This window comes from Mauremys reevesii, linkage group 9 (assembly GCF_016161935.1).
Source record: "Mauremys reevesii isolate NIE-2019 linkage group 9, ASM1616193v1, whole genome shotgun sequence".
NCBI lineage: Eukaryota > Metazoa > Chordata > Testudines > Geoemydidae > Mauremys > Mauremys reevesii.
In genome coordinates, this window is record NC_052631.1 from 65,717,684 (window position 1) to 65,744,759 (window position 27,076).

The 27,076-nt window shown below is 47.3% G+C and overlaps 1 protein-coding gene across 6 annotated transcripts in view; it reads right to left on the reverse strand.

Moving 5' to 3' along the window:
• DRP2 (dystrophin related protein 2) overlaps window positions 1–27,076 on the reverse strand; it is a 47,984-nt gene that overhangs the window by 19,299 nt on the left and 1,609 nt on the right. For 2 of the 6 annotated variants that reach the window (XM_039489768.1, XM_039489763.1), the window contains exons 1-4: window positions 19,247–19,389; window positions 7,903–8,056; window positions 1,495–1,628; window positions 268–424 (exon numbers count right to left, since the gene is read on the reverse strand). In XM_039489768.1, the coding sequence (XP_039345702.1) occupies window positions 268–424; window positions 1,495–1,628; window positions 7,903–8,010 (399 nt within the window). In that variant the 5' untranslated portion in view covers window positions 8,011–8,056; window positions 19,247–19,389. Of the gene's footprint in view, window positions 1–267; window positions 425–1,494; window positions 1,629–7,902; window positions 8,057–19,246; window positions 19,390–22,609; window positions 22,673–22,790; window positions 22,869–26,767; window positions 26,870–27,076 lie in introns of those variants that run through there. The other 4 variants (XM_039489765.1, XM_039489764.1, XM_039489767.1 and 1 more) reach the window with 4 other exon arrangements.

Consider the following 27,076-nt stretch of genomic DNA (forward strand, 5'->3'; position numbering starts at 1 on the left):
TGATTCTATCTGTTATTCATTGGGGAAATTACAGGCTGGAGCTTTTCAGGAGAACATTGGCTCCGCCTCATAAGGGAAGGGGAAAGGTGCAAGTGACAGCCAGCGTACTGGCCCCAAACATGAGTCATAGGGGGACCTGCAAATACAGCTGTGGGCAGAGAGGCCAGGTCAGGTATCCAAGTTCCATGCCAAGGAACCTGGGGCAGGAGCTCATCCTAGCTGGTGAGCAAGGGCAGGGCTCTAGGGAGTGCGCATCTGGAAACATACCGCATGCGTCTCTTTTTCCTGCTGCACCAAGAGCACGTCTCCCCGGAGTGGCAGCTGTGCGGACAGCTCTTCATCCTTCTGACCCAGCCAGTCTATGATCTCCTGGAGTGGGAGCTGCAGCTTCCCGCTGTGGTCTGAAAAGGCCTCCAGACGAGCCCTGCACCGGAGGGATGGGAACACAACAGTCATAGAGAACAGACACAAGGATGAGGCCTGATGGGAATTCACCCCTTTTCACAAAGGGAAGAGTGGATGGTGCAGTGGGCCCCTGCAGCCTATGGTTCAGAGGACACCAGCCCAGTCTCACACAGTGTGTGCCTTCTGCCCTGAGGAGAGGCAGCCAGGCTAAGGGAAAACTTCCCCTGCCCAGTGACTGATGAATGGCTATATCCTGCACTGGTGTCAGGAGGGAGGTGCTCCCTCAGCCAGTCCCAGGTGAGCATGCTGCCCTGGCCTCGCATGCAGCAGAGGATCCCTTCCATGGGAGATTTCCAGGGGCTCAGCATTAGAAGTCCTTGCTGGTGTTAACAGGGGCAGGTGAGAGGATGCCCTTCAGCTGTTTCTGATCTCCAAGTGCATGGTGGGGGAGAGCAGAACAACCCGCCTGGACTTGTGTGTACACACGGCCTGAACTCCAGCTATGCCCATATTGGTAGGGACTTGGCTATACACTGTAGCCACCTGGGCCATTTCCAGGATGTGTGTGTTAAGGCAAAGCAAAATTAATATGCCCCAACTGAACTCTCAGTGATGCTGGCTGTGGATCTGCAACTACAGAAGGCTGCAGAAAGGCACATGCTCCTAAAAGGAAGGGGCAGGCCACAGAGGAAGGTGATGTGAAGGGAATGGGTTCCTGAGACCTTATCTTGGGCAGTAAGAACACACGCAGAGCTGCAGAGCTGCGTGAGGACTGGAGAGAGGAGCAGAGAGAAAGCGGGAATGGAGGGGGAAAAGAGAGAAAGGGACAGGAGGAGATAAAGGGAAAGAAGGAGTGGGAGCACAAGGAAGGGCAAATGAAAAGAAAATACATTTCAAGCAGAGGAAAAAAGAGTCAGTGATTCAGAGATTTGTCTCTGCTTTAGAGGCTGAGAGGGGAAACTGCTCCGAGGTCACAGTGAACTTGGGTGGCAAATGAACTGAACAAGATCTAAAGGCTTGTGCCGAACATCTCCAGCAGGCAATCCCAGGGCAAAGACCAGCAAGTTCACTCCACGTGGGGAGTCCTACCGAAGGCTCTGCGATTTCTTTTTTATTTCATTCCAGCAAAGATTCATCTCCAGAGGTGTCTGGGGCCTGAGGGCACTGTCGGGAGCCTGCTGGGTTACACAGGGCGCTCCTTCACCATCTTCCGCTGCTTTAACCTAGGGGGAAACACAAACACCTGACACACTGTATCCAGACACAGGATATCTAGTGGCTAGAGCACGTCTGACTGCTGCTCTCACCTATGCCACTGACTCACTGTGTGTTCTTGGGCACAACCCTTAACATGTATGTACCAGCTTCGCCATCTGTACAAAGGGATTGAAATGCCAGCCTGCATCACAAAAGATCTTGAGATTTTGTTAAGGATTTAAGTATCAGAGGGGTAGCCGTGTTAGTGTGGATCTGTAAAAAGTGACAAAAGAGTCCTGTGGCACCTTATAGACTAACAGACGTATTGGAGCATGAGCTTTCGTGGGTGAATACCCACTTCATCAGACACATGGGTATTCGTCAGACGCATGGGTATTCTGACAAAGTGGGTATTCACCCACGAAAGCTCATGCTCCAATACGTCTGTTAGTCTATAAGGTGCCACAGGACTCTTTGTTGCTTGTTAAGGATTTAAAACACTTGAAGAATGTTCTATCAGTGTAACAGATTATAAAGTGATCAGCATTTACAACACTGCACGGGGATGAAGGGTTTTTATTCTTGTGCTCCCAGGTTTTCCTAGTCTGGTATCAACTAGCGTGACTGAGTGAGCGAGCGTGTGTGTGTGTGTGTGACCACATCCCACTGTTAGATTGAGTCAGAATTGCTCAGCTGTGTAGCAGACTCCACATGGAGATTCTCCTTCAGCTTAAGTGGCTAGAGCTTGTGCTTTTGGAGCACCAAAAAGCACAGGCTTCAAGTTCTAGTCCTGCTGCTGCCATTAAGTTCTGAGCGGCCGCAGTGTGCAGCACAGTGACAACCGGGAAGGTGTAGGTAACCACAGATTTGTTACAATATTAATGGCCCTGGTTGTGCAGCCTGAGCCACCACAAAAGACAGCCTATAAGCTCCCACCTGCTTCACCTGTAGAAGATTGCAGGTGAGAACATTCTCTGGTGGTCCAGGAGCCCAACTTCCAGAGCCTCTGCAGCTTCTCTGCACCCACCCCAGAAGGAAGAGAGAGCGTATGCGTGTGAAAATCAGGGAGACACTCAGAATGCCAGAGACATACACTCCAGTCACTTGAAGAAAGGAGATCACACTATTCATCTTTGCATTCAGAGTGCTCTAAATCTGAGGATCTCAAAGCACTTTACAATGAGGAATGTAGCCTCAACCCCTGAGGACGAAGGGAAGCATTATTGACACAGACAGGGGGAAAGTGGGGCACTGCACAGGGAAATGACTCGCACAGTGAGGCAGTTGCAGAGTTATGAGACAAACCTAGTCTCCTGGCTCCCACTCCAGAGTTCTGATCACTAGACTGAGCTCCCTCCCATGACAACAGCGAAGACTGTCCCAATTGCCAGACACACCAACAAACAATCGGAGGGAGGCATGATCTAAAAGTACAACACGAACACAAACACTCACACCACTGTGTGTTTGGGGTGCCTGGATGGAGGGCTGGTGTGTGACCACAATGGCAGCTTGCTGCCCGTTGTCAAAACACACAAACATTTTCCGTTTTCACAGGTGGGAAGTTGCTGTGTTTTGCTTGAAAAATCACAACATTTTCCTCCAGTTCTAATTTGTTGGCAGGGCTCAGAAGTGATAACAATTAACATGCATTAGCACCCTTCAACCCATATTGCTTTCCAATGGATCTGTACAGGAATCACTTTACTCAACTGGAGTGCAGCCATCTCTGAGGGGAGTGGCAGTTGTTTGAAAGAAGGTAGCTACCCTGTAACAGTTTTGAGCAAGGAGGGGACCATATGTTAATAGCACAGAAGGAAAGACGGGAGCAGGCAGAACAGAAAAGAAATTACTTCAGGGCAGTGACACAGGAGGTCATGATTACAATGGTCCCTTCTGGCTTTATAATCTATCCAAAGGGGGTTTTGCCAGGTCACTAGGGCTATTACCCCTCTACTCCCCAGAAAAGAACCGGGAGGTATTTAATGATCACAGTGGGGGCAGAAGCGTGTTTTTATGTTTTATGTTTCACCCAAAGCACGTTTAATTTTCTGCCCCTGATCTGCCATGTCATTCCAGAGAACATCCCAAAAATCATCAAACACAGAGTACAAAGGAATCCTAGGCATGAATATCATAAATCATTCACACTAACGCTGCTACCTGTATACTGAAAGTCAATACATTTCTCGTGCAAATACTCACACTGCCAAAGTAGGTTAGCCCCGCGTGGTCATAGCCACCTCCTCTGTCCCCAGGGAGATTGCACAGGGATCAGGGCCAATGGCCTTTCTCCATCTGGGGGTAAACGGAAGTGCGTGGATATAACCCCACGAGAAGCGTGATCCTCTCCAGCCTAGTTTAGGAAAAGGTTAAAAGTCCACGATGCCTGCCACTCACCGACTATGTCCTATAGATGAGCGAGACTGAAAGCAGCCATGCACTGCTCAGATGTGCAACACCTGCTCCCCCAGAACAAAACCCCTGCCGCTGAGCGGGGAAAAGCAGCGCTTCTGCATCGAGCACCAGCTCCACTGGCTGCAGCTGCCGAGGTGGCAGGCTGGTTGGATCCTTCTCCCTCCAGAAGTCAGATGCATCTGAACAGCTTTATTTTTAGATGTGTGTGCAGGCACACACACGCTCAGGCTGTGGAGCGCTTCCCCTACCTGTGCAGAGCCGGGGATCCATGGTGTGGCTGCTCAGCAGCTGCACAGGAGAGAACATTGTCCCCCTCTCTTCCCAATGCCATCAGCCAGCACCAGGCAGACCACAGCAGGAGAAAGGCAAACAGCACCACAGGGAAGAGAGGCAGAGTGGAAGGGACCAGAGGGCGGGCGAGGAGCAGGATGGGAGGGCTGAGAGGAGCTGCTGCCCTGTTTACTGACCCCCTAGGAATCTGGAGGGAGGCGGCAGCAGCAGCCTCTCTGCCAGTGAATCACAGCTTTGTCCGGGTGGAATTCCAGCTCCCTCCAACCTGCCTTAACCTCTCTGGGTGCCACGGCAGCTGTCTGTGTGTGAGGGAGGGCAGGGTGTCAGCAGGAGTCACCCTGTGCACACGCGTGTGTGAAAGGCACTGATGGGGGAGAAGGTACCACAGCTAGCCACGTTCAAAGAAATCACTGCACCTATGAGAGAACACAGTGCTGGGCAGGGCCACCTCGGGTACTAGCAAAGGTGACGCTGAACAGGGCCGGCCCCCTGGGTAATAGCAAAGGCAATGGTGCAGCAGCCCCCAGGTCCTCCGGTTCCTGGAAATGGAGTGCTGGGATCTCAGCGTTTATTCGCCAATGGACAGATTCCTGAAGGAATAGTGAATGCAAGCCTTTAGTCCCCTAGACAGACACAGGGAGCACCTGGGGGCTCCCTCTGAGTCCAATTATAGTGGGGGAGGACAAGGTGTGTGGGGTGGAATGGGGGGTGTAAACAGAAACGCCTCAAACTCCATTATACGAGAAGGAGAGAGGAAGGCTACACTGAAAGAGCCACAGGGGTTCCCTATGGCTACCAGACACACTGCCCAGAGCCTCAGTGGGGAAGCGTCTGCCCTGGCCCACACCGCCTGGACAAGCCATGAGCTCACCTGGGTGGGCCCCAGCAAAGCTGTGCATCACAGTGATGGCCAGGGCCTGCCTTAGGGACAGAAGTGGTGAGAAGGGGAAGCCCCTCTGCAGATTCAGCGCTCCCCACCTTCGCAGCTGGGGCTCCCTGGCCCAGACTCCCCCCCATGTCAACATCAACATTCCTGGGCTTAGCTCACACCCCTCCACACCCAAGGAAAACATCTTGTTTTTGCCAGAAGGATTTCGTCCCCGTCCATCTCCCACAGAGTTCTCTGGAGTTTCTGCAGCTCGGCATTGTTTCCATGCTCAGTTCCACCTACAGGAACACTATGAAAAAGCTCCCTGTATCTCTCCCTCTTCCCATCGGTCTCTCTCATTCTCTCTCTCTCTGCACGCCTGCCATCTCTACCCATTCGTCTCCTCCTCCCTCCCTCTGGGCTGGGCTGCCCTTTGCAATCAGGGAGCTCTCACACCAACATGCTCTTCAGTTTTCACCCACCCAGTGGGATCCCTGGACTCTGAAGCCAAGACAATAGCGACACCAGTAACCCAGAGTAAGGCCCATCCCAGGGAGGAGGCAGACAGTGCATGGTATTTGGAGGGTGGAAGGCAGAGCTGCTATTAAGATCGCTGCCCTGCAAGCAGAGCAAGCCAGTGGCCTGGCACTCTGCCTGCATGTGGGGTTAAATACTCTAGCCCTGTGCAGCACACAAGTCAGGAGAGGCTTTGGGTAGGTGATTAGGAGCCCAGAGCAATGAGTGCCCCTCATACAGCCTCTCTCCAGTGCAGCTGCTGATTGCTGCAAGTGTCCCTAAGACTGCCCTTGCATCTGTCTGTTCCCCTGCTTATTCCCTTTTCCGTTCCTGTATCCCCAAGGAGAGCCAGCTCCACCCACGGATAGCTCCTCAGCATGTTCATGGCAGGCAGGAGGCAGTGGAAGTTGCTGCTCCGCTCACTCTGCTCTCCCTCCAACCTTCTGCTCCTTGTTGAATCTGCTGGGTCGTTTATTAAACCCCTCACACACTCCTGGTAATAGCTACATAACAGCCACCCCCTCCCCATAAACACTGACTCAGAACCAGCAGGGAAAAGTCACGGGCTCATCTGTGAGTCCCGCTTCCAGCCTGGGAACTGGCTCAGACAGACAGATGCCGGTTTCTCACACTTCCCCCAGCTTCTCTCCCCTGAGCTGCAGATCTCCATGCTGGGGCAGCCAGTGCAACGGCAACACGGTGTTGGGATCCAGCCCCAGACTCAACCATCTCAAACTCCTTGGAGCCAGCAAAAACCTGGATGTGCTGTAGAACAGTAGTTCTCAACCAGGGGTCCAGGGCCCCGTAGGGGGCCTCAGGCAGGTTTCAGGGGGCCCTCCAAGAAGGGCCAGCATTAGACTCGCTGGTGCCCAGGGCAGAAAGCTGAAGCCCAGGTCCCTGAGCCCTGTCAGCTGGGGCTGAAGCCTGACCAATGTAGCTTCGTGGGGGCCCCAGGCAATTGCCCTGCTTGCTACCCCCTAATGCTGGCCCTGGCTTTTATATGCAGAAAGCCAGTTACTGTGGCACAGGTGGGCCGTGGAGTTTTTAATAGCATGTTGGGGGAGCCTCAGAAAGAAAAAGGTTGAGAACCTCTGCTGTAGAAGAGGAGTGCTGAGGCCAAAGGGGGCTTGCTTCACTCAGAGCCGCACTGCTGTTGCCACAGGGCGCTGGTCCAGCGCTCTTCAGCCAGGGGGAGAGGGAATGGAAAAGGCAGTGAAGGGGGGAAGGGAAAGAGCCCTGAAGAGCCTCTGCTGAACCTCCAGATCAGACAAGCAACACAGGCACTTCTGTGCCTTCTCCGCCATTGGCTGGGGTCTTGGGTTAACTGGTTCATTCCCCTTTTGCAGGCAGGACAAACTGCCAGCCTTGGCTACGTTCAGCACAAGAAGTGCAAGGCAAACACACATCCAGTGACCACTGACACAGTATCTGAGGGACACACATTCCATGCAGATCAGAAACCCCCTCAGGATGGCTACTGGCCCCAGCCTGTCCAGCCAAGAATAGCACAGGCCTGCTCCTAACCAAAGGCCTGGGGTTTCCAAAAGGGCCAAAGGGAGATAGGTTCTGCAATTCCACCAGTATTGCCAGCCCCAAGTGGTCAAAAATCATGAGTCAGGCCCCAAAGAATCATGAGATCAGCTTAAAATAATGAGACTTAAAAAACAGTTGGATTATTTTCTTTGCCTTCTTGTTTCTGAGCCTTCACATTTTCCACCTCTTCTCTGCAGAAACTTCCTTTTTTTAAAATGATAGCTGAACACCCCACTCCATCCCCCCACCCCCGACTCACATGAATCCAGGAGCTGGGACTTCGGGAAAAACAAATATTACGAGACTCACCATCAAATCATGAGAGCTGACAATAGAGACGCCCTCAGCCCCATCCACACACACATATGCACACATGATTTTTGGTGGTGGAGGTTTGAAATGCAGAACTGATCCCAACACTGCACATTGTCACTCAAGCCCATCTCTTGTTTGTGAAGCACCGTGCATCTGGAAAGTGCTATATGAGCAGAATACACTAAGTAGAACCTGGGAGCAGGGGGAGACGGAGGAAATAACAGCCCCACCACTAACAGGAATGTAGGAGGTGCCACTTTGCTATAAATACAGAAGTTTGGCAACTGTCACCAAAACTCTGAATTGAAAGAAAAAGAAAGAGAAAAAGTGCGATAGTTAACAAGCCCTAGCACTCTTACCTGAGACTGTGAGTGGGTGGTGCTGCTGCGATGTGACTGGTCTGCTGTATGCCGCTCATGACATCGTGGGAGGGTGTAGGAGCATCCCTGCATGACCATTGGCTGCATCAGAACGGAGGTTCATGGGGATGGAGACTTCTCTGGGCACAGGCACCTGAAACACAGTGTAAAATCCACTGGATCAGCTCTCAGATCTCACCGTTCAGGAGAACTGGCTGAGTTGCAGGGAGAAAACTAGACACACAGGCCTTGCCATAAGGGGACAGACGAAAGGTCTACCTAGCCCAGAAACCTGTGTCCAACAGTGACCAGTCCTAGATGCTTCTCAGGAAGGCATATATCTTCCACAATGCACTCATTGTACAATACTGAACCATGAAGGGAAAATACTTCCTGACTCCACCTGCCAGATCAGCTTCTGCCCTGAAGCATGAGGACTGAAAGGCCTTGTCATTTTTATCATAGAATTAGTGTCACTGAAGATGCCATTTTCTTGCTTATATAAACATCTAATCCTTTTTGTAAGCAATTGGCCTTCACAGTGAATTTCACAGATTATACTATAGCATGCAAAAATGTCTTTTCTTTGGACTATAAGTGAGACAGAGAACTATAGAGCTTAGCGGGAAATTGGAGGAGACCAGAACTGCCATGGGCACTAAGCACTGTTGCCATTTACCCTCAAAGATCTCAGAAGGACAGGAAAAATAAATACGTCCTGTGTTTGGAAGGAAAATTGATTGTAAAGCCATATGTCTAGAGCTCCAGACACAGAGACAGACAGACTATATATATAACCCATCATGGGTTATTATTGCTCCAAGAAAAAGGCATTTGTAATGGTTAACTCTGGTCTCTCACCTATTCCACTAACCTCACTCTTTTCTTCTGGCCATTGTGCTGCTTCTGCATTTCAGTTTAGGCAGCAAAGCAACTGAGAAACTAGGAGCCCTTATTTTAGAGAGAACAACATTCTACAGTCAGGTCCAAAATACTACCGCTTCTATTTGTGATGGTTTGGGGCCATTACTAAGGGGGAATAGATCAAGGCAGACAATTTGAAAAGCCCATAGGTTGCATCATCGGCATTTGCCCTTCCATGGCACTTTTTCTATGAGGAGTTCAACATGCTTTACAAACATAAATCAACGCTCACAACATTAATTTGTCCAGTTCTACAGAAAGCTAAGGGGACACTAAGAGACACTGACTTTAAATGATTTTCCCATGGAAATCACTGGGCAAAGCACACAAAAATCACAACTCTAGCCTCAAGACAGCACCAGTGTCATGAGAGGAACAGATCAGTTGAGCACAAACAGAGGGGATTCGTCTTGGGGCTAAAAGTACAACGAATATGAATGTGACGTGGGGCACATCTGTGCAGTGCAGCACTCCAAGAGGTGAAATGTATGGACAAGTGGGGAAGGACGGCTAAGTATTGCATACGCCAGGGGTAGGCAACCTATGGCACAGTTGCCAAAGGTGGCACGCGAGCTGATTTTCAGTGGCACTCACACTGCCTGGGTCCTGGCCACCAGTCCGGGGGGGGGCTCTGCATTTTAATTTAATTTTAAATGAAGCTTCTTAAACATTTAAAAAACCTTATTTACTTTACATACAACAATAGTTTAGTTCTATATTATAGACTTATAGAAAGAGACCTTCTAAAAACATTAAAATATATTACTGGCACATGAAACCTTAAATTAGAGTGAATAAATGAAGACTCGGCACAGCACTGCTGAAAGGTTGCCGTCCTCTGGCATACGCATATGTCCACTGCAGTGTCGAGAGATTCTGCCCTCTCCCAGGTCTACCACCTAAAAGCCGGGTTTCCCCAGGGAATCGTAATACAGCTCCAGCCACCAGCCCTCACATTAAAGCCATAAAAAGGGCTGTTTCAAAAGGGGTCTGTGAGAAAGGAGAAGCGAGACAGCTAGAAGAAAGCTGGCTGCATCACTTGGAGGGGTGGGGGCTGTCACACACTCTGAGGCACTGAGAAACTTTCTGATGGGTTCTCATCAGACAGAAGCAGGCAGTACACTCTGCAAAGCCTCCGATAGCACTGAGCAGCCAGGCGAGGAGAAAGTCCCCCCAGCTACAGCTGTGTCTGTCTCTCCATTCGCAGGCCTCTGTTCTGTTTGCTCGTGCTCTCACACTCCTTCCCCTCCTAGTCACACACACTAAGAGAACAGCTCATCTTATTATGATTTATTTTAATCCTTTAGCAGTTTCTGGCTCCATCTCCCACAGAGCAGCCTGTACTGAGCTCTTCAATATGCCGATAATCTCCCGGTTCTGTCCCCTAACCTTCCCTGCCCGTCTGCATGAATGTCAGATATTGCACATTGCAATGACTCCCCTCCTCAGCCCTGGAGGAAGTTATTAATTTGATGCACTTATGGCTAGAGTTCCAGGATCCTGAGTTCCCTGAGCCCCATAGGCCAAATTACCCCTGGTGTAACTCCACTGAAACAATGGATGACTTCTGCCTTATGTTTCAAAATTGCTAAGATCAGATTCTTCCACATCTCCCTGTACACACTCCCAACAAACTCCTAAAAGGGAATGGTCTTCTCCTGGTCCCCCTAATTCATCTCTCAATGGGCCAGGCTAGGCCAGGCAGCACAGCTGAAAGTGGAGCTGAAAGTCTGAGGCTCTGGATATCCTCTTCAGTAAGTATACAGACAGATTAATCGGTGGTGAACACTATGATATGGCTGGAAAATCAGGGTCATACCACTGATGAAAGAGTCCATAATGCATTCAGTCTGGCTGTGGTACCAGGGGGTCTGGTTCTCTTTTCCTTAATTAGTCTCTAATGCACAGTACAATACAGTTACAGTGTTATGTTAGTCCTCCCACCGTGGGCCACTGCTTAAGTAGCTGCTCCTGTGGGGAGCAATGTGGCTACAGTTTTAGGGGCTGCACACTCCTCTTCACCCCTCTGCTGGAGTATGCAGTGCACCATGGCTTCCCATGCCTGACATCAGCCCCCGCACCTTGCTTTTGGATCAGCCTTTCTGCACAGGACAGCCACTCCTTTGAGGAGAGGTCGGGGGGATAATTCGGGGCTATAGGACATGCATGGATTCCACGTTCCCTAGCAGCTGTATTGAGAGAGAATGGCGAAGGCAGCCCACTCTCTACAAAGCTGGATTTCTGATGCAAAAAAGGGGAGGGCTGTGTGGAGATCCCTCACGAGTAATATGGGTCAAGCAGAGCGCCTCACAGTGCCCTATGCAACACCATAATGGAACAAAGCCTTTCCGACTCGGTAGCCACAGACCAGACAGGGCTGGAAATACAAGCAACAGCCCTGCTAGTTGGATGCCTTTGCCACCACTAACAGCGTGCCCGGTGAGAGACAGGTAGATTCTGCATCACTCTCCCTACAGAGACCTTAAAACAAGCTTGATAACAGGAATTCTACAACTCACAGTCCCTGTGACATGTCAGCAACAAAGCCTAGCATGGAATTCTAGCATATAGCAAATAGCCACATGACATCCAGCTAGGGACAAAGAAACAGATACTCAATGGGAGTGATGAGAATGCCAAAAGAGTCCTGGGGGTAGACAGGTGGCACCATCTGACCAACAAGCTCTCCACTGCCCACCAGCAAGTGCTCCATGGACTCTGGGAACTTGTGGGACCATTACTGAGTTACTGAAGTGTTTTGAAGGATGACCATATAACAGCCTGGCTAAGTGGCCACTCCACAAGGATAGAGCAATTTCAGATATTCAAAGGCTGTTAATATCAAGGAGAGAAAGGAATCACTTGGGGTGAAATTAAAAGGCAAAATTTAAGCTGACTATCAGGACGACAGTGAGCTCTCAGAAATTGTAGAATAGGCTCCCAAGGGAAGGGTGGAAGGCCCATCACTCAGGATATTTAAACTAGACTGGACAGATCAGCTAATCTACTGTAGGGAGGTACACTCCCATGCTGTGAGATGCTGCAGCCTTGCATTCGCTGGGAATCCTTTTCTCCATGGCATAGTCCTGTGGGGAGAGTGCTTCCTAGAGCCACACCCCCATGGGTGGAGGAGAGAGATAAATACTTACCCATCACATCAGCTGCTGTTTATCTCACCCCTGGCCCTCTATGTGCAGTGAAGTGATAAACAGCACATCCTGGAGATGGAGCAGAGGTCAGGACCCTGGACCTGCAGTCACATTACAGAGTGCAGAATGGCTGACCCCATTGTGTTTGTGCAGGTGTGCATGCACTGGGGAGTGTGAAGACATCTAGGCCTTTGGTATAACCCACACCCCTCTGGATTATTCCTGGGGCACTGTGTAAAAATGACCTGCATTAATGCTATTCAGAGCAGCACTAATCAATCATTCTGTGGGCTCTGCCCCCCACCACAGGGGTTGCAGGGTGTGGAAGCAGCCCACGTTACTGGTGACGGGTGGAGGACGAAGAGACACACTGTGGGTGTGTGACTAAGGTTTCCCACACATCTCCAGCCTCCACTCCTAATCAGACCCTGTCCACAAAGCATTCCCTCTGGATCTGCAGAGTGGCACACAGGCCTGACAGCCGCACTGTTGAATCCACTGTGACATTGCACCCCATAATGCTTTATAGAAATATGCTTATGAATAAATATGACATAACTGGAATATGTTTTATGCTAGATATGCCATGTAACATATCTTTGCAAAGGTTATGATCTACTGAGTGTGTTCATCCTATTTGTATAGATGTATCATTCTTGTATCTGAAACTAGAAATATGAAATATAACTCTGAGGTCCTATTGTAATTATGCAAAGTGTGGGCCATTAATGGTGGCTTGGAATCATGATGGCTCCCATTAACCAGGACAATTGGTTGTAAATGGCTCTGTTTACTTGTAAGTCTTCCTATACACCTGCATGCTGGCAAGTGGGTAATAAAGTCTTACAGTGACATGTGATCATGTCACCTGAACTGGAATCCATCTTTAACCTGGTGCTTTTCCATTTAGAAGGAGGGGTGGGAAACCAGAGAGGAACAAAGGATTCCCGCCTTGTGCAAAAGATATATAAGTGGGTGCAACAGAACAAAGGGGGTGGCAGGCATGAGAAATCCCCTAGCTACCACCTGAGCTGGAACAAGGACTGTACCAGGGGAAAGGATTGTGCCCAGACTAGAAGGAGGCTAGTCTGTCAAAGAAGCTTATGGGAACATCGGAGGGTGACATTTACCTGCATTGTTTCCTACTGTATTAGGCTTAGACTTGTGTGTTTTATTTTATTTTGTTTGGTAATTGACTTTGTTCTGTTATTACTTGGAACCACTTAAAATTCTACTTTTTATATTTATTAAAATCACTTTTTACTTCTGAATTAACTCAGAGTATATATTAATACCTGGGGGGGCAAACAGCTGTGCATCTCTCTCTATCAGTGTTAGAGAGGGCAGACAATTTATGAGTTTACCCTGCATAAGCTTTATACAGAGTAAAATGGATTGATTTGGGGGTTTGGACCCCATTGGGAGCTGGGTGTCTGAGTGCTGGACACAAGAGCACTTTTAAGCTGTTTTCAGTTAAGCCTGCAGCTTGTGGGGGACGTGGTTCAGACTTGGATCTCTGTTTGCAGCAGGCAGGCGTGTCTGGCTCAAACAAGGCAAGGTACTGAAGTGCCAGGCTGGCAGAGAAAACGGGCTCAGAGGTAGTCCCAGCACATCAGGTGGCAGTCCCAAAGGGGTTTCTGTGACCCAACCCGTCACACCCATCTGGGTGTGAGATGAGTGGGTTCCCCTGTGTGCCCTTCTGAAGAGGAAGGGAAATATGCTGAGGCCTGTGTGAACAGGAGCTGGTAAAAATTCACAGACGTGAGTGCAAACCCTGAAATGATAACTGGCCCTTTTCCTGGGGCACACATCCCCATGTAATATAGGCTGGACTTTTCTCCAATGGTGCAGTTCTCCCCCATAACGCTGACCGGCCCTTTCCCTAGTAACGAGTGCCCCAGCAGAAACTGGCCAATCTTTCCCCCAGTTTGCGGTACAGGAAGTATAAACTATGCGCAGACAATAGTGTTATGCATTTCATGAGGCTGCACCAGGACTTCAAACCGCTATTATACCTTCAGCGACCAGTTAGATTTCAGATCACAATAATCGCTTTGCTGAGAAATAAGTAATATGCAGGACTTGGCATTACTTTTAAATGCCGGAATGGTGCCGCGTTAAGGTGGTTTCAAGATAAACTGGATGGTTGTTTAAAACATACACGCACACCCCACAGATTTTTCCTCTTGTTGATCAAGCTGCACCTGTTTCAAAATCAGTAAGGGCAAGATTGGCCTATTGTACTGACTTGAAAAGCAGTCTGACAAAAGAAACTAATAGCCATTGCTAAACCAGTTCTGCTTCCAACTCTAGAATATGGATTATTGCTTCACTGAGGAATCTAGTCTACAGAATTTCTTCTATTCAGAAGCCCATTTCAGCAGCATTTGTTGATTTGCTCAAGTGCCAGCATTTAGGGAGATTTGCTGAATGAAGTCAGACCTTTGCTCTATCTCTTTTGGCATCCTGCCTCTGGCCACAGTCCAACCTCACGGCTGAGAGAAAGGTGACCATTCATCTACAAACCACACGCCTGACCTCTGGCCCCCAGAAGCATACAATTATACAATTTGATTGCCCTTATTTTTAGAAATGAGCCTAAGCCGAATCCCCTCAAATTTCAGAGAAGTTCTCATCTCAAGACAAATTGTGTGGCTGTTTCATAGCTCTATAGCCAACTAGATTAAGCAACCGTCAATCTTTGGGGAAGTTTGGACTGGATTCAAACTTTGGACTTCAGACTCTATATGACTTGTTTCACGTACTGAACATACAATACCTTCACAGCGTAGCTTGCAGGAAAAGCCAAGAAAGTGTTTCTATCACAAACTCCCATTTCCAATCACTACCTTCCTCAAAAATGTTCCTTTGAGACTAAAACTTTCAAGTCAGGGTCTTGGCCTAAAGGGAACTATTTATTTGGTGAATGTTTGAGCTAAGGCTTCTTAGCCATTATCCAGTTGTAGCAATGGAAATACAAATACATACTTGCTCCATTGCTAGAACGGTTAGTGACTTTTTTGTTAGCTAATTTATTGCACAGTGGAAGAATAACTGAGTATTCAGGAGGGGAAGGAAGGAAGGAGGGTTTAGGATATTTCAAAGTTCAAGTGATGTTTATGCATTTGTAGCAGAGAAGCTTTCATTGCAGTTTTAGTTACACCTTAACAGGATCCTGAACGAGCTGAGAAGCTGGGCCAGCAGGACTTCTTCCTGAGACACTCGGGTCAGGGACTGAAGGCAGAAAAACAGGAGATATTGCTGCCTAGGAATTGGTCTACGAGGAAGAGCTCCTTCCTGGAGTGGGTATCTTTGGTCTTCTCCCTAGAACCACCCTGTGTGCCCCATGTCACAGACACACCACTGCTTGTCACTCTGGAAGAAAGAAAAGACCAGAGAAAACACCCTACACAGGAACCTCAACCCATGGGGGAAAAAGAAGAGGTGATGTCAATGATTAAACATGGGATGTGACCCGGCCTAGCACCAGGCATGTCCTGTGACAATTAGCTGTTAGCAACTTGTAGCTCCTTCCTCTCTCTCTTTAGGCAGGAGAAAACTCCTTTTCCCCCAACTGAACTAAGCATCTAGGTCCACTGCATTAAATGTACTGAAACATTTAATGTGTAAAGGCCACACCTACCCCCATTAAAGTAAAATGAAACCTCTGACGCAACTGGTATCACCCCCGTGCCACATTAGATGTGCTGGGTCATCTAATGAATGAAACTTGGACCCTGATCCCATGGGGAAATAAAGGGCCTGACATCAGTGTAACTTACAGCACTTGACACCTTGCAAGATCAGGCCCTGAGGCCATAGGCCAGGGAAGGGGGCCAGTGTGGAGGATCTAGGTATGTACATGGAAAACACTAAGGAGAGGGTCCTGCTGAAGAAGCAGAATCTCTCTCCCCACAACATGGAAAAAATATATGTTCTGTTCTGTTAATACAGCACTCAAGCTGAGGAATTGCACATACAAAAGTCAGGGAATGCAGAAGTTAGTGTTCCTACAGCAACGTTAACTAGGCCATGCACACACACACACTCACTATGTAGCCTTCACCGTTCCTCTTTGTCTGGCTACATGCAAGCCATAGCACATTATTTAGGAGGAGGTTAAATGCAACTTCTTTCTTATGCCTCCCCCTATGCTTAAAATAGTTTGCCAAACTGCTCCCTCCTTAAAGCCCATTTTGACTAATCTTATCTTTCCTGCTTCATTCTCACCAATCTCTTCTCACCCTCCTCTATTACACAGTAATTATATTTACTACAGTAGCACTTAGCAGACCCAACTGTGATTGTAACCCCATTGTGCTAGACAGAGAAAGTCTCTGCCCCGAAGAACTCACAATCTACGTAGATAGGACAGGAAAAGGGTGAGAGAAAGGAAGCATTATCTCAATTTTACAGATGGGGGAAGTGAAGCATGAAGATTAAGTCACCAAAGAAGTCTGTGGTAGCACCAAGAATTGAACCCTGATCTCTAGGGTCCCAGTACACAGCTCTAGCCATGCGACCATGCTGCTTCTCCCTAGATAAACTACTGTCCTGAATCTTTTCTTTGTCGTCTTTCAGACAGACAATCTGTATTCTTCTTTCCCTGCTCTTTGAGGGGAGGAATAACTCTTACACTAGGTTCTGAAATATGAACCATCCATTTATCGTGCTATATAAACGATTAGTCACATTAGCTTCCTGGTGCTTGATCTCTCATTCTTAATGTTGCATTAATATATGGGCCCACAATCACCCAAGCTCTTAAACATCCAACCACAGCATGTAGTTCTCCAGCCTCAAGAGGCTGTGAATTTTGTAGGCAGAGTGTATATTGTGTGAAGTAATCCCCCCCGCCCCCCGAACATATAAGTACTATCCTGTTCTTGTTTTGTAGAACATGGAAAGGAAGCGGGGACTGAGCAATTTACACTCTACTCTTAAGCACTCCAGTCAGGCCATTTGGCAAGTGGACTCATTTTGCTAGGTATGTCTTGTTACACAAGATTTACAATAGCACCTATTTGCTTTAGCATTAGCCACTGAGCCTGAAACAGAGGCTGTGTATGCAGCATTCTTTAAAATATCATTGTAGTCTGAAATTCACTGGACATTTTAGAGAACTTGGACCTTTTGTTTTACTGGAACCCACTTAACTCCTTAAGCATCACATTTTGCTTGGCCTTGCTTGATGGTCAAATGTCATCTTAAAGACATACTCCAGTCTGACCACAGAATCATAGAGCCATAAGGTTAGAAGGGACCGCAAGGGTCATCTAGTCTAACCCCCTGCCGAGATGCAGGATTTGTTGGGTCTAAACCACCCCAGACAGATGGGTATCCAGCCTCCTTTTGAAAACTTCCAGTGAAGGAGCTTCCACAACCTCCCGAGGCGTCTGTTCCCTTGTCCTACTGTTCTTACAGCTAGGAAGTTTTTCTTGAGATTTAATCTAAATCTGTTATGCTGTAGTTTAAACCCATTGCCCCTTGTCCTGCCCTCTGTGATCAGCTGTGTCCCTGGTTATATTTAATCATCTCTACTTTACACATACACATGTATGGTTTATATGTCCCAGGCTGTGACCTGGAAAGAGACTGTCTTCATCATTTTCTGGTTAAATAAAATCTGGACAAAGCCTTCTATTACTCATCACGCAACTCCTTTAAGTGTCAGTGAGCACAGGTCCCGGGATAACAGGCAGTTCATAACTGCATGGCTTTATAACACAGCCCTTTCCTGTTGGGCCCATTACACATGGGGGCATCACCAGGGGCTTGTGTGATATAACATGCACTGCCAGGAAAAGGAACACTCACCACCGGGAAGTGTCAATATAACATGCACTGCCAGGAAAAGGAACACTCACCACCGGGAAGTGTCAGGTTGACATGCACCAGTACAAACTGGGAGCCCCAAGGCATTAGAGGTGAACACACAGAACAGGTCTGCCGGGGAATGGAAACCCCAAGGCACTGCGTGTGTATTTTGGGGATCAGCACCCCAAAGGCCTTGAACTGTGTATTCAAGGAAAAGATCCCCCCCATGGGGTAACACAAAGACTAACTGAATAGCAAATTCTAGCTGCTTAAGATTAGCTAGTGGAGGAGGAAGGAACCAAGATGTGAAGGACCTGGTCTTGGGACACAGGGAGGACACAGACTTTCTAAAGGTTTGATTTGTTTTTTAAACTTAAAAAAAATAATGAAACCCACAAATTGTCAAAAGTGGCTTTCCCCAACTGTCAACACAACATTTAAAAACCCATGGGCAATTCAGCGCTCTCCACCGCTCCAGCGGTGCCACACGTGCTTCTTGGCAAGGAGGCCTGCCAGAGCCCTGTTAGTAAACCCACTGCCAGTACTCCATGTTTGCCATACCAAGGGTGTAGGTGAGAAGAAACAGGAGGTAACTGGAAACGGGATGGATTGGGGCACTAGTAACAATGCATTGCAGTGCTATGCAATACCCAGGTCTTAGCTGCTGAGACTGGGAAGGAGGTAGAAGCAGAGTGCTCAGCTTTGGAGAGCAGGAAGTGGCCCATGTCCTCTCTAGACTATTATGGAGCAGAACTGATGGTTTCTGGAAGTAATCCTGGCTAGCCCTCCTCAAGCAGAAGAATGCTAGTTGTAATATGGGTCCTCAGTGTGAGAAGAGGGGAGCAGGAGAAAAAGTGGGAGGGGTTATGAGCCGGGGGGGGGGGGGGCAATATAAAAGCAGCGGCAAGACTGAACAAGGAAGTGAATGAAAGGCCAGAGCTGGAACCATAGTCCCTATTGCTTCTTCTCTCATCCCAGCTCACTACTTGAAAAGAGCTTTAGGCTCTGCTTTCTGCAGGCTCGTCTTTTAAGGAGAATGCTAGAAGGCCACCATGCCCTGATGCAAGCAGCCCTTCAGCTCGGCAGAAAGCTTCTGTCGGTGTAAGTAAACCTCTGATTTTAAAAGAATCAAAGCTGGAGATAATTGCAAAGCTTGCTATTGCTGTTTTTCCTCAGGAATCTGCATCTACTTATGATTCCCTGAGCTGTTTCCTGTGGAATCAAAGTCTTGGCTGCCTGTCTCTCCCCCACCCCCTATCCCCTTTCTTTTCCATGCAAGTTTCTCCAAATGCACAGACACAGACAGTATACCGTGCACGGACAGATGGACGCGCACGCACACACACACACACACACACACACACAGCACAATGCTGAGGCTAACCATACATTGGTAATTTCCCTCTCCCTGCAAAGCCAGGAGCTGGCTAGGAAACAATTTATCTGTGGCCTACCTTCCGATTCCGTCAGGTCTGAAATGAAGGCAGGAGCTGGGCTTCAGTGGCAGGGATTGGGGCTGCCTCTGTGAATCAGCAAAGAAGTCCCTGTGACAAGGATGCATGCTGAGGCTCAGCGCTGTTGTGTGCATGCTCTCTGTCTCTCCTCCTCCACCACCCTGTGCTTCTGTGTTGCTATGCAATCATATCACCAGGAGTAACAGCATCTCTCCAACCTCAGGCAGAGATACCCTTGACTGGGCAATGCAGGAACACACCAAGGGCAGCTCTGTGAAGTGCCTGGAATTTTGGAGGTTCCTTGGCTAGAGATCAAAGGAAGGAATAGAAGCGGGGAGATACAAAGGAAGAGAGACGCACACGGAGGGAGGAGCAGACAAAATACACACAAAGGTAGAAAGAGAGGGAGAGAGAAATACAGACACACAAAGGCACTACAGCCTGACCTCTGGAGACCTGACAGACTGCTGGATTCACACACACTCCATGCAGCCTGCTGATGTCTATCAACTGCGTTTCTGGGGTGATGTGGCACCGAAGCCGCGGGACCAGCGGACCCTCCGCAGGCATGCTGCCAAAGGCAGCCTGCCTGCAGCCCTCGCGGCACCGGCAGAGCGCCCCCCGCGGCTTGCCGCCCCAAGCACGCGCTTGGCATGCTGGGGCCTGGAGCCGCCCTTGGTCTTAGCACAGTTCCCAGTGAACAAAGTGTGCACATCATAATTGCTACTAACTGGTACCCTTGTCAGTCTCAGCACTGGGACCCAAGGACTGAATAGGCCATGAAGATTTTCACCCTTTCCCTCTGAGATGAACCCTCCAGATCAGGAGTAGAGCTCGGTGGAAAATGCTCTTCCCTGGCCCCTGACAATTTTCAAGATATCAAAAAAATTCCAGACCTGAATTGGGATGAAAAGTGGAAGTTTCAAAAAAATTTTAACTCAAAATCTGAAAAAAAATTTGCACTTTAGATCAACCAAAACAAAGTATTTTGATTATTCTGAAATGCTTCATTTTAATTTTGACCTTTTTATTTAATTTTTTAAATTACATTTAACACTAACATTTCAAAATGAAAAAAGTTGTTTTGAGTCAAAAATCCAAAGCTTTTCAGTGTGAAGATGTCGAAACAGGACACTGACAATTTTGAAATGTATTTCCCTTATAATTTTTCAAGTTGGGAGATTTGTCAAGATGAACTCTGCTTCGTGAACAGTTTTGGTTTCAATGAACTGGCATTTGGGGCTTCACTGAAAAAATTCCCAACCAGCTCCAATCAGGAGTGAGGCTGTGCACACGATACCTGTTCTGTGGATAAATATAAGGCTCATATAAACATTTGGAAAAAGAAAATAGATCTTAAAATAAATAACATCTCAACTGTGGTGTCCAAGCACAATTGAGCAAATTAAGCATGTAGCAACAGGTCAAACTGTGCTTGTCCTGGCTTGTAAAACAGTTTTTCATCCTAAATGTATCAAATGAGCAGACAGCAGTATACTCGCTAGCAGACAGACTTTCCTCTATTAGCTACTGTTCAATAGCTTCTGTTAATTTCATGACAGCAGCAGGACTGTTATGCAACAAAACTTAGTGTACTGGAAAATCACAATCAGACCAGGGCCATTATGCTGCACTCAACCTTCCTTTCCTGTCTTAATGTTCCCTATTGATTCATCTGTGGAACCAACAGATTGTTCAGAGGCACAAAGAAAGAAAGAAAGAGAACAGGATCTAGAAAGGTCATCCAGGTGTCTGACAGACCACAATTCCATAGTGAGACATGACAATTGTGGGAAACACAGTGATGCATCTGCTCCTTAGATGTTCATGGATGGAGTCATGACATCATGGATAAACGTGGCGTACATGCCAATTCATACACTCCTAGTCACACATGCACAGATAGACAACGGCATGGAGAAAATCATTTAAATAGCATCCATCAAAGTTTCAAACGCAGGGCACTTTGCAATACAACTGTCTTAGATTATCATAATTGAAGAAGAATTAAAAGCAGCAAACTCCTGTTGCTTCACTGTAGTTTGAGATTCAGATACAAACTCTGAATCTCAGATGGAAAGTAGGCTCCACGGCTGGGAAGCATAATTTCAGACTGCTGAGCACCCAGTGACTTAATGTTAGGCTGGCTTGTCCCAGATATAACAATTCAGACTTCATCCTGCAACAAGTGAGACAAGCTCAGAAGATCTGTCACAAAGGCAGACTTTTAGTGCCTTTTACTTAAGCAATAAAACTTTGAAGTTAATGCAAAGTTTTATTGAACTCTAGTGCAAGATTTTTAAAAGAAGACTGATATGTTGAGACAACTATGAGTCTTGTAAGGATGTGAGCTGCTGTTTTCTGTATGAGCTGCATTCTAGAGATTACAAGATTTTCCTGTTAAGTTAACTAAGAACTCCAAGAATCCAACCTCAGAAAGACAGTTTATTGCCTATTCCAAACCTTTACTGATCAGCAAGAGTCTCAGTCTTTTCTTAATCTGTAAATAGTAAAGAGATGTTTTGGTAGCAGAACTGAGATACAAATCCATCGTGAATTGTGATGGCTATATAACCACCAAGTATTCATTACAGGCATGCAGGAAGACTCAATATAGAAACATACCCTCCACACTGATACATATCAACACGCAGGAACATTAATATTCCAGAGGAAAAAACTAACATGCAAACATAAAGCAAATAAAACAAACCAAGAAAAATTCATCAGACATGTCCATGACAGTCAAAGCAGGATCTGATTCTGATTTGCATTCATTTAACTGAAGTTAGTCTCAATGTACACCAGCGAAATCAGAATCAGGACCACAGTAAACAATGCCCCCCTCTGAATTTGCAAAATACAGGGTACAACCCAAATACAAATGAACATGAACAATCGGTGTTTGTGGAGAATCACACTAGGGGAAGGAGTCAGCACAAGGCTTTTTAAGTTTCAACTGGGCCTCAGTCTAATGCCTCATCTTTTTGCAATCTTTTTGGCTATGGCTAACTTACTCGCGCAACGCGCGCGCGCAGCGCGGCGCGCAGCGCGCAGCTAGCGTAGCAGCGCCCAGTCAGCGCGGGAGAAGGGAGAAAGCTCCTGTCCGCTGTCTCCAGCTCCAGGGGGGGGGGGGACAGACAGGGCGCTGCTCAGCAGCGCTGGGGCTTTGATTACACTGGGGCTTTGTAGCGCCGCAATTTGCAGCGCTGCAGAGGGTGTGTTTTCACACCCTGCTGCAGCGCTGCAAATTTGTAAGTGTAGCCAAGCCTATTCCTTTACTCTTTACTTTCAGGAGTTTTGTCCAAATGACCCCAGTGCCCGAATACCCATAACACTGAAGCTGATATCCTAACATCCTACCTTGAACAGCACCAACAATTAGATCATCAGCATTCCCATTTTCAGCTCAGACTTCAATCCTACAGATTTATTCAGTTTACTCCAAAATGAATGTTGTGTCTCACATCTCCATTGTTAGGTTACCTCCTCCAAAACAACTCTGGAATCAGACACATTCACACGGTTACTTGCTGAAACTCACTCACTCCTTCACCTCCTTTCATACTGTGGTTGCCTCCTTTATGGTCCCTCGAAGTCAGGCCTCTCCTTCTCCTTGCTGCTACATGGATGAGGGAATGCATCATGGTTACTTTCTGGAATCTTCACCAGCTTCCTTTTACTTCAGAATTCAGTAGGCAATTTCCCACCTAAGCTTCGGTCTTCCATGGACTGACCCCCCAAACACAGACTTTCCAACCCATTTCCTATGCTCCTCAGGTAACAGGCTTCCTGGGTGTGCTTTGTCCCACGCTGCCTCAGTTATCTGAAAAAGCGCTGAGATGCTACAATAAGGCATGCCATACAAAATGCTTAGAAAGATAGCTCTACGGCCTTTTCAAATCTCTTCTCGTCTCTTGTCCTTAGCTTGTGACTCTGGGATGCAGGAGACTTGGGTTCTATTCCCAGCTCTGCTACTAGCCTCCTGGGTGACCTTGAGAAAGTCACTTCCCATCCTTATGCCTCAGTTTCCCTATTGGTAAAATGGGGATAATGATACCGATGTCCTTTCTAAAGCACTTTGAGATCTACTGATGAAATATGCTGCACAAGAGCTTGGTATAGTTATTACTTCAAGTGCCACCAGTTTCCTTTCACTCAGCCATTGTGGATCCATTCTTGAAGTATGCTAAATCAGTGGTTCTCAACCAGGGGTATGTGTACCTCTGGGGGTACGCGGAGGTCACCAGGGGGTACATCAACTCATCTAGGTATTTGCCTAGTTGTACAACAGGCTACATAAAAAGCACTAGCGAAGTCAGTACAAACTAAAATTTCATACAGACAATGACTTGTTTATACTGCTCTATATACTCAATGCACTGAAATGTAAGTACAATATTTATATTCCAATTGATTTATTTTATTATATTGTCAAAATGGGAAAGTCAGCAATTTTTCAGTACTAGTGTGTTGTGACACTTGTATTTTTGTGTCTGATTTTGTAAGCAAGTTGTTTTTACGCGAGGTGAAACTTGGGGATATGCAAGACAAATCTGACTCCTGAAAGGGGTACAGCAGTCTGGAAAGGTTGAGAGCCACTGTGGTAAATCGCAAGAACATACTCAGGCAGTACAGCCAAACATACAGAAGAGGTTCCTAAGTTACATGGAAGACAACACGACCCAGGAAGTTGAGAATCCAGCCAGAAAAGCAATGGGAAGAACTGACTGAGAACATGAAAATAGTGGAGACACTTGGTACAAGTGATCCAGAGCTACTTGAATTGAGGATTGTAAGGAAGGGTTCACTCCAGTAGCACAAGGTACTGGATTCCAGCCACAAAGATTTTGAGAAATTAAGAAAGCTAGTAAGCAAATTGCAATAGGAAGAAGTATTACAATCCCCTGGAGGAGAAAAAGAGGGTTGGGAATCCTTCAGGATACCATATGCAAGCACCAAAGACAATTCCTCTGAAAAAGGAGAACTCGGGGAACATGAAGGATCCAAGGAACACAATGTGGATCAACGGCAGAAGCAGTGCAGAGGGCTGTTCCCTATGGAACATATTCATGTGCCTGAAATTGGGTCTGAGTGATTTTTGATGCAGGATCCATGTGAAAATATTGTGTCAACACCATCCCTATCCAGCATCGAGGAATTTGCATACTATATTGATGCAGGAGGTGCTCCTCTCCAAGCATTTACCACAGCATGAGTAACTGGGCACAGAGTAGCTCAGCACACTGCAGAAGGATAGCTGAGAATGGTGTACTTCTCTCTCCTAAGGATCGGAACCTGCGGGATGTTCCAGTACAGTAGCAAAGAAGGCATGTTTGAAAGTAGGAGAGGACAAAAAGTCCCTTGTTCCGGGGCAAGGAATGAAAATAGAACTGGAGGTTCTGACTTTGGACCAAATCGAATCTAAGACTTGTTGCCCACTAGATTGTTACTATTTTGTTTAAATAATTGATATCAAGTAAATTCCTCTCCCTCCCTCCCTCCCAGCACGAATAACCTTAAGGATAATACCCCAGTGCCGATTCTATCCTGACAACATTTTGCATTAAGTTGTTTGGGGGGGAAAAAACAGTGGGGTCCTTTCTAGTGGCATTCTGCTTGGGTGGAACAGATACAAACAGACAGATTACACATGCTCAGAAATCAAACTGGCTCCCTTTGTGACTGCCCCTGCATAACAACTGAAAGGGTCCGTACTGAATAAGCGGAAATGAGAAAGATTACAGAGAGGAGGAAAAATCCTTTCAGGGCAGAGAGCATCCAAGACTGAGGGGTGGAGTGTGGGAGGGGGAGGAAGGAGTGCAATAGGAAAAGGAGGAATAGAAAAGGGAAAAATCAGGGAAGAGAGGAGACAATGGTAGCAGGGGAGCACAGAGAGCTTTCATGGCTCTTCTTTGTTCTTCAAAGGCTGTCAATATGTTTATGCTGTGCCTTTCCATCTCCCTCCCTATTTGCTGGGTTTTGTACACAGGAGGAGGAGAGCCATCACACAGGAGCTGCTGGAAATTCAGTTAGACACAGAACAGAGGTGCCCTAAGAGAAAGGAAACTGCTTAGTGATGCATGTACAATGTACCACGTTGCAGCCCCAGAAAGTCTTGAGGCTTTCTCCCGGCCCCCTCTCTAGAGATCAGTCTCTTCCTGGTGAGATCATATCCAGGGCGGGCTGGAAGTCTAGCTGTTGGGGGAAGCAGGTTGAACTGAGTGACAGCACAACTTACACATGAAAAAAAAATATATAAGGAAAATTCTAACTCTACACATCTATAGCACCTCCTAGGCGAGGATCTCAAGGGTATTAGACCTTGAGGGTAAAATTGGCAAAAGGCACTTCAGTGACTTAGCAGCTTACGATCCACATTTGACCGTCAGTGAGACTTAGGCTCCTGAGTCACTTCTGAAAATGGTACTTAGGCACCTTTGGAAATTTTACCTTGAGCCACTAAGGGTACATCTACACTGCCTTTGAAAATCTGTGGCAGTGAATCTTGGAGCATGGGTCTACTGACTCAGGCTAGCAGGGTTTGTGCTGTGGTGCTAAAAACAGCAGCATAGATATTGTGGCTCGGACTGGAGCTTGGTCTAAGCCCAGGGAAGGGGGTTGGCTTCAAAGCAGCTGTTTTTAGCGCTATAGCAAGAGCCCACGTCTCTAGAACCTGGGCTCCGAGACTCTCTGCCATGGGTTTTAAAATTCAGCATAGACAGCCCTATGACTCATATTTCCTTTGGGGCAGGAAAGTACCATCCCCACTTTACAGTTGGGGAAACTGAGGCACAGAGCAATTAAACAACTTGCCCAAGGTCACAGAATAGGAAGTCTGTCACGGAGTCAGGAACCAGACCCAAGTCTCTCAAGGCCCAGTTCAGTACCTTGAGCAAAATCCTGTAATTGCTTATGCCTGTGTTTAACTTTTGCACAGTGGTTGCACTGAAGTGAATGGAATTACCCACATGTGTAACTGATTTCAGGATTGGGCTGTTACTCAGGAAGTGTGTAACATAACTGTCTATAGAGCTCCTGGATACTCCTTAGCTGGAACCACACCACCATTACCTTTATGATTCTCTAAAATAAAGTCTGGTAGCACAAACCAGCACCAGCGACCAGTGACTATCTTGAGAACGTCACTGATTTTACTATATAAGTGAACTGTTTCAGGCAGCCAAATATGAAGAAGCCACAGTGTGTAGGGCACAGAGTAAAGCACTGGGAAGAACTTGGGTTCTAATCTTCAGTGAACCAGCTGCTGATTGCATGACCTAAGACAAACCACTTTCCTTCCTCATCAGCCTACCCAGCTGGAAACTACAGAGTAAAAATCAGTGCATTAAGAGAGAGCCAGGTGTTGCTGGCTCTGAGACGAGCTTTTCTGGAGGGAAGAAATGCATCAAGACTCTGGTCTACTTTTCAGAATAACCATCATAAAGAGCAAATGTACTGCTGCTCTTTGTTCTTTACAGACCACGTGCCTGCCATGGCTGAAAAGCAGATAGAACCCACCTTACTCCTCCTGCTCAGGAGCTGCCTCACCACAGAAATAAGCAGCTTGCCTGGGTAGCAAAGGTTTTGTGTGAACAAAGTAGGACACTTGATCAGCTGGTCCAATCCCATAATTAACCATCTTCATTCTTCTCTTCTGTTCTGTGAGCAAAGATTAGCAATAAATCATTTTGTCACAGTGCCCAGGAGGTAACTGCCTAGCATTGGGGTTTATAACAGAGCATTAACTCAGCCAAAGGCAGCAGGAGATAGTGGTTAAAGTGCTAGGGGTTAAACTCAATTGATAGGGGTACTGAAGTAAGCATTAAT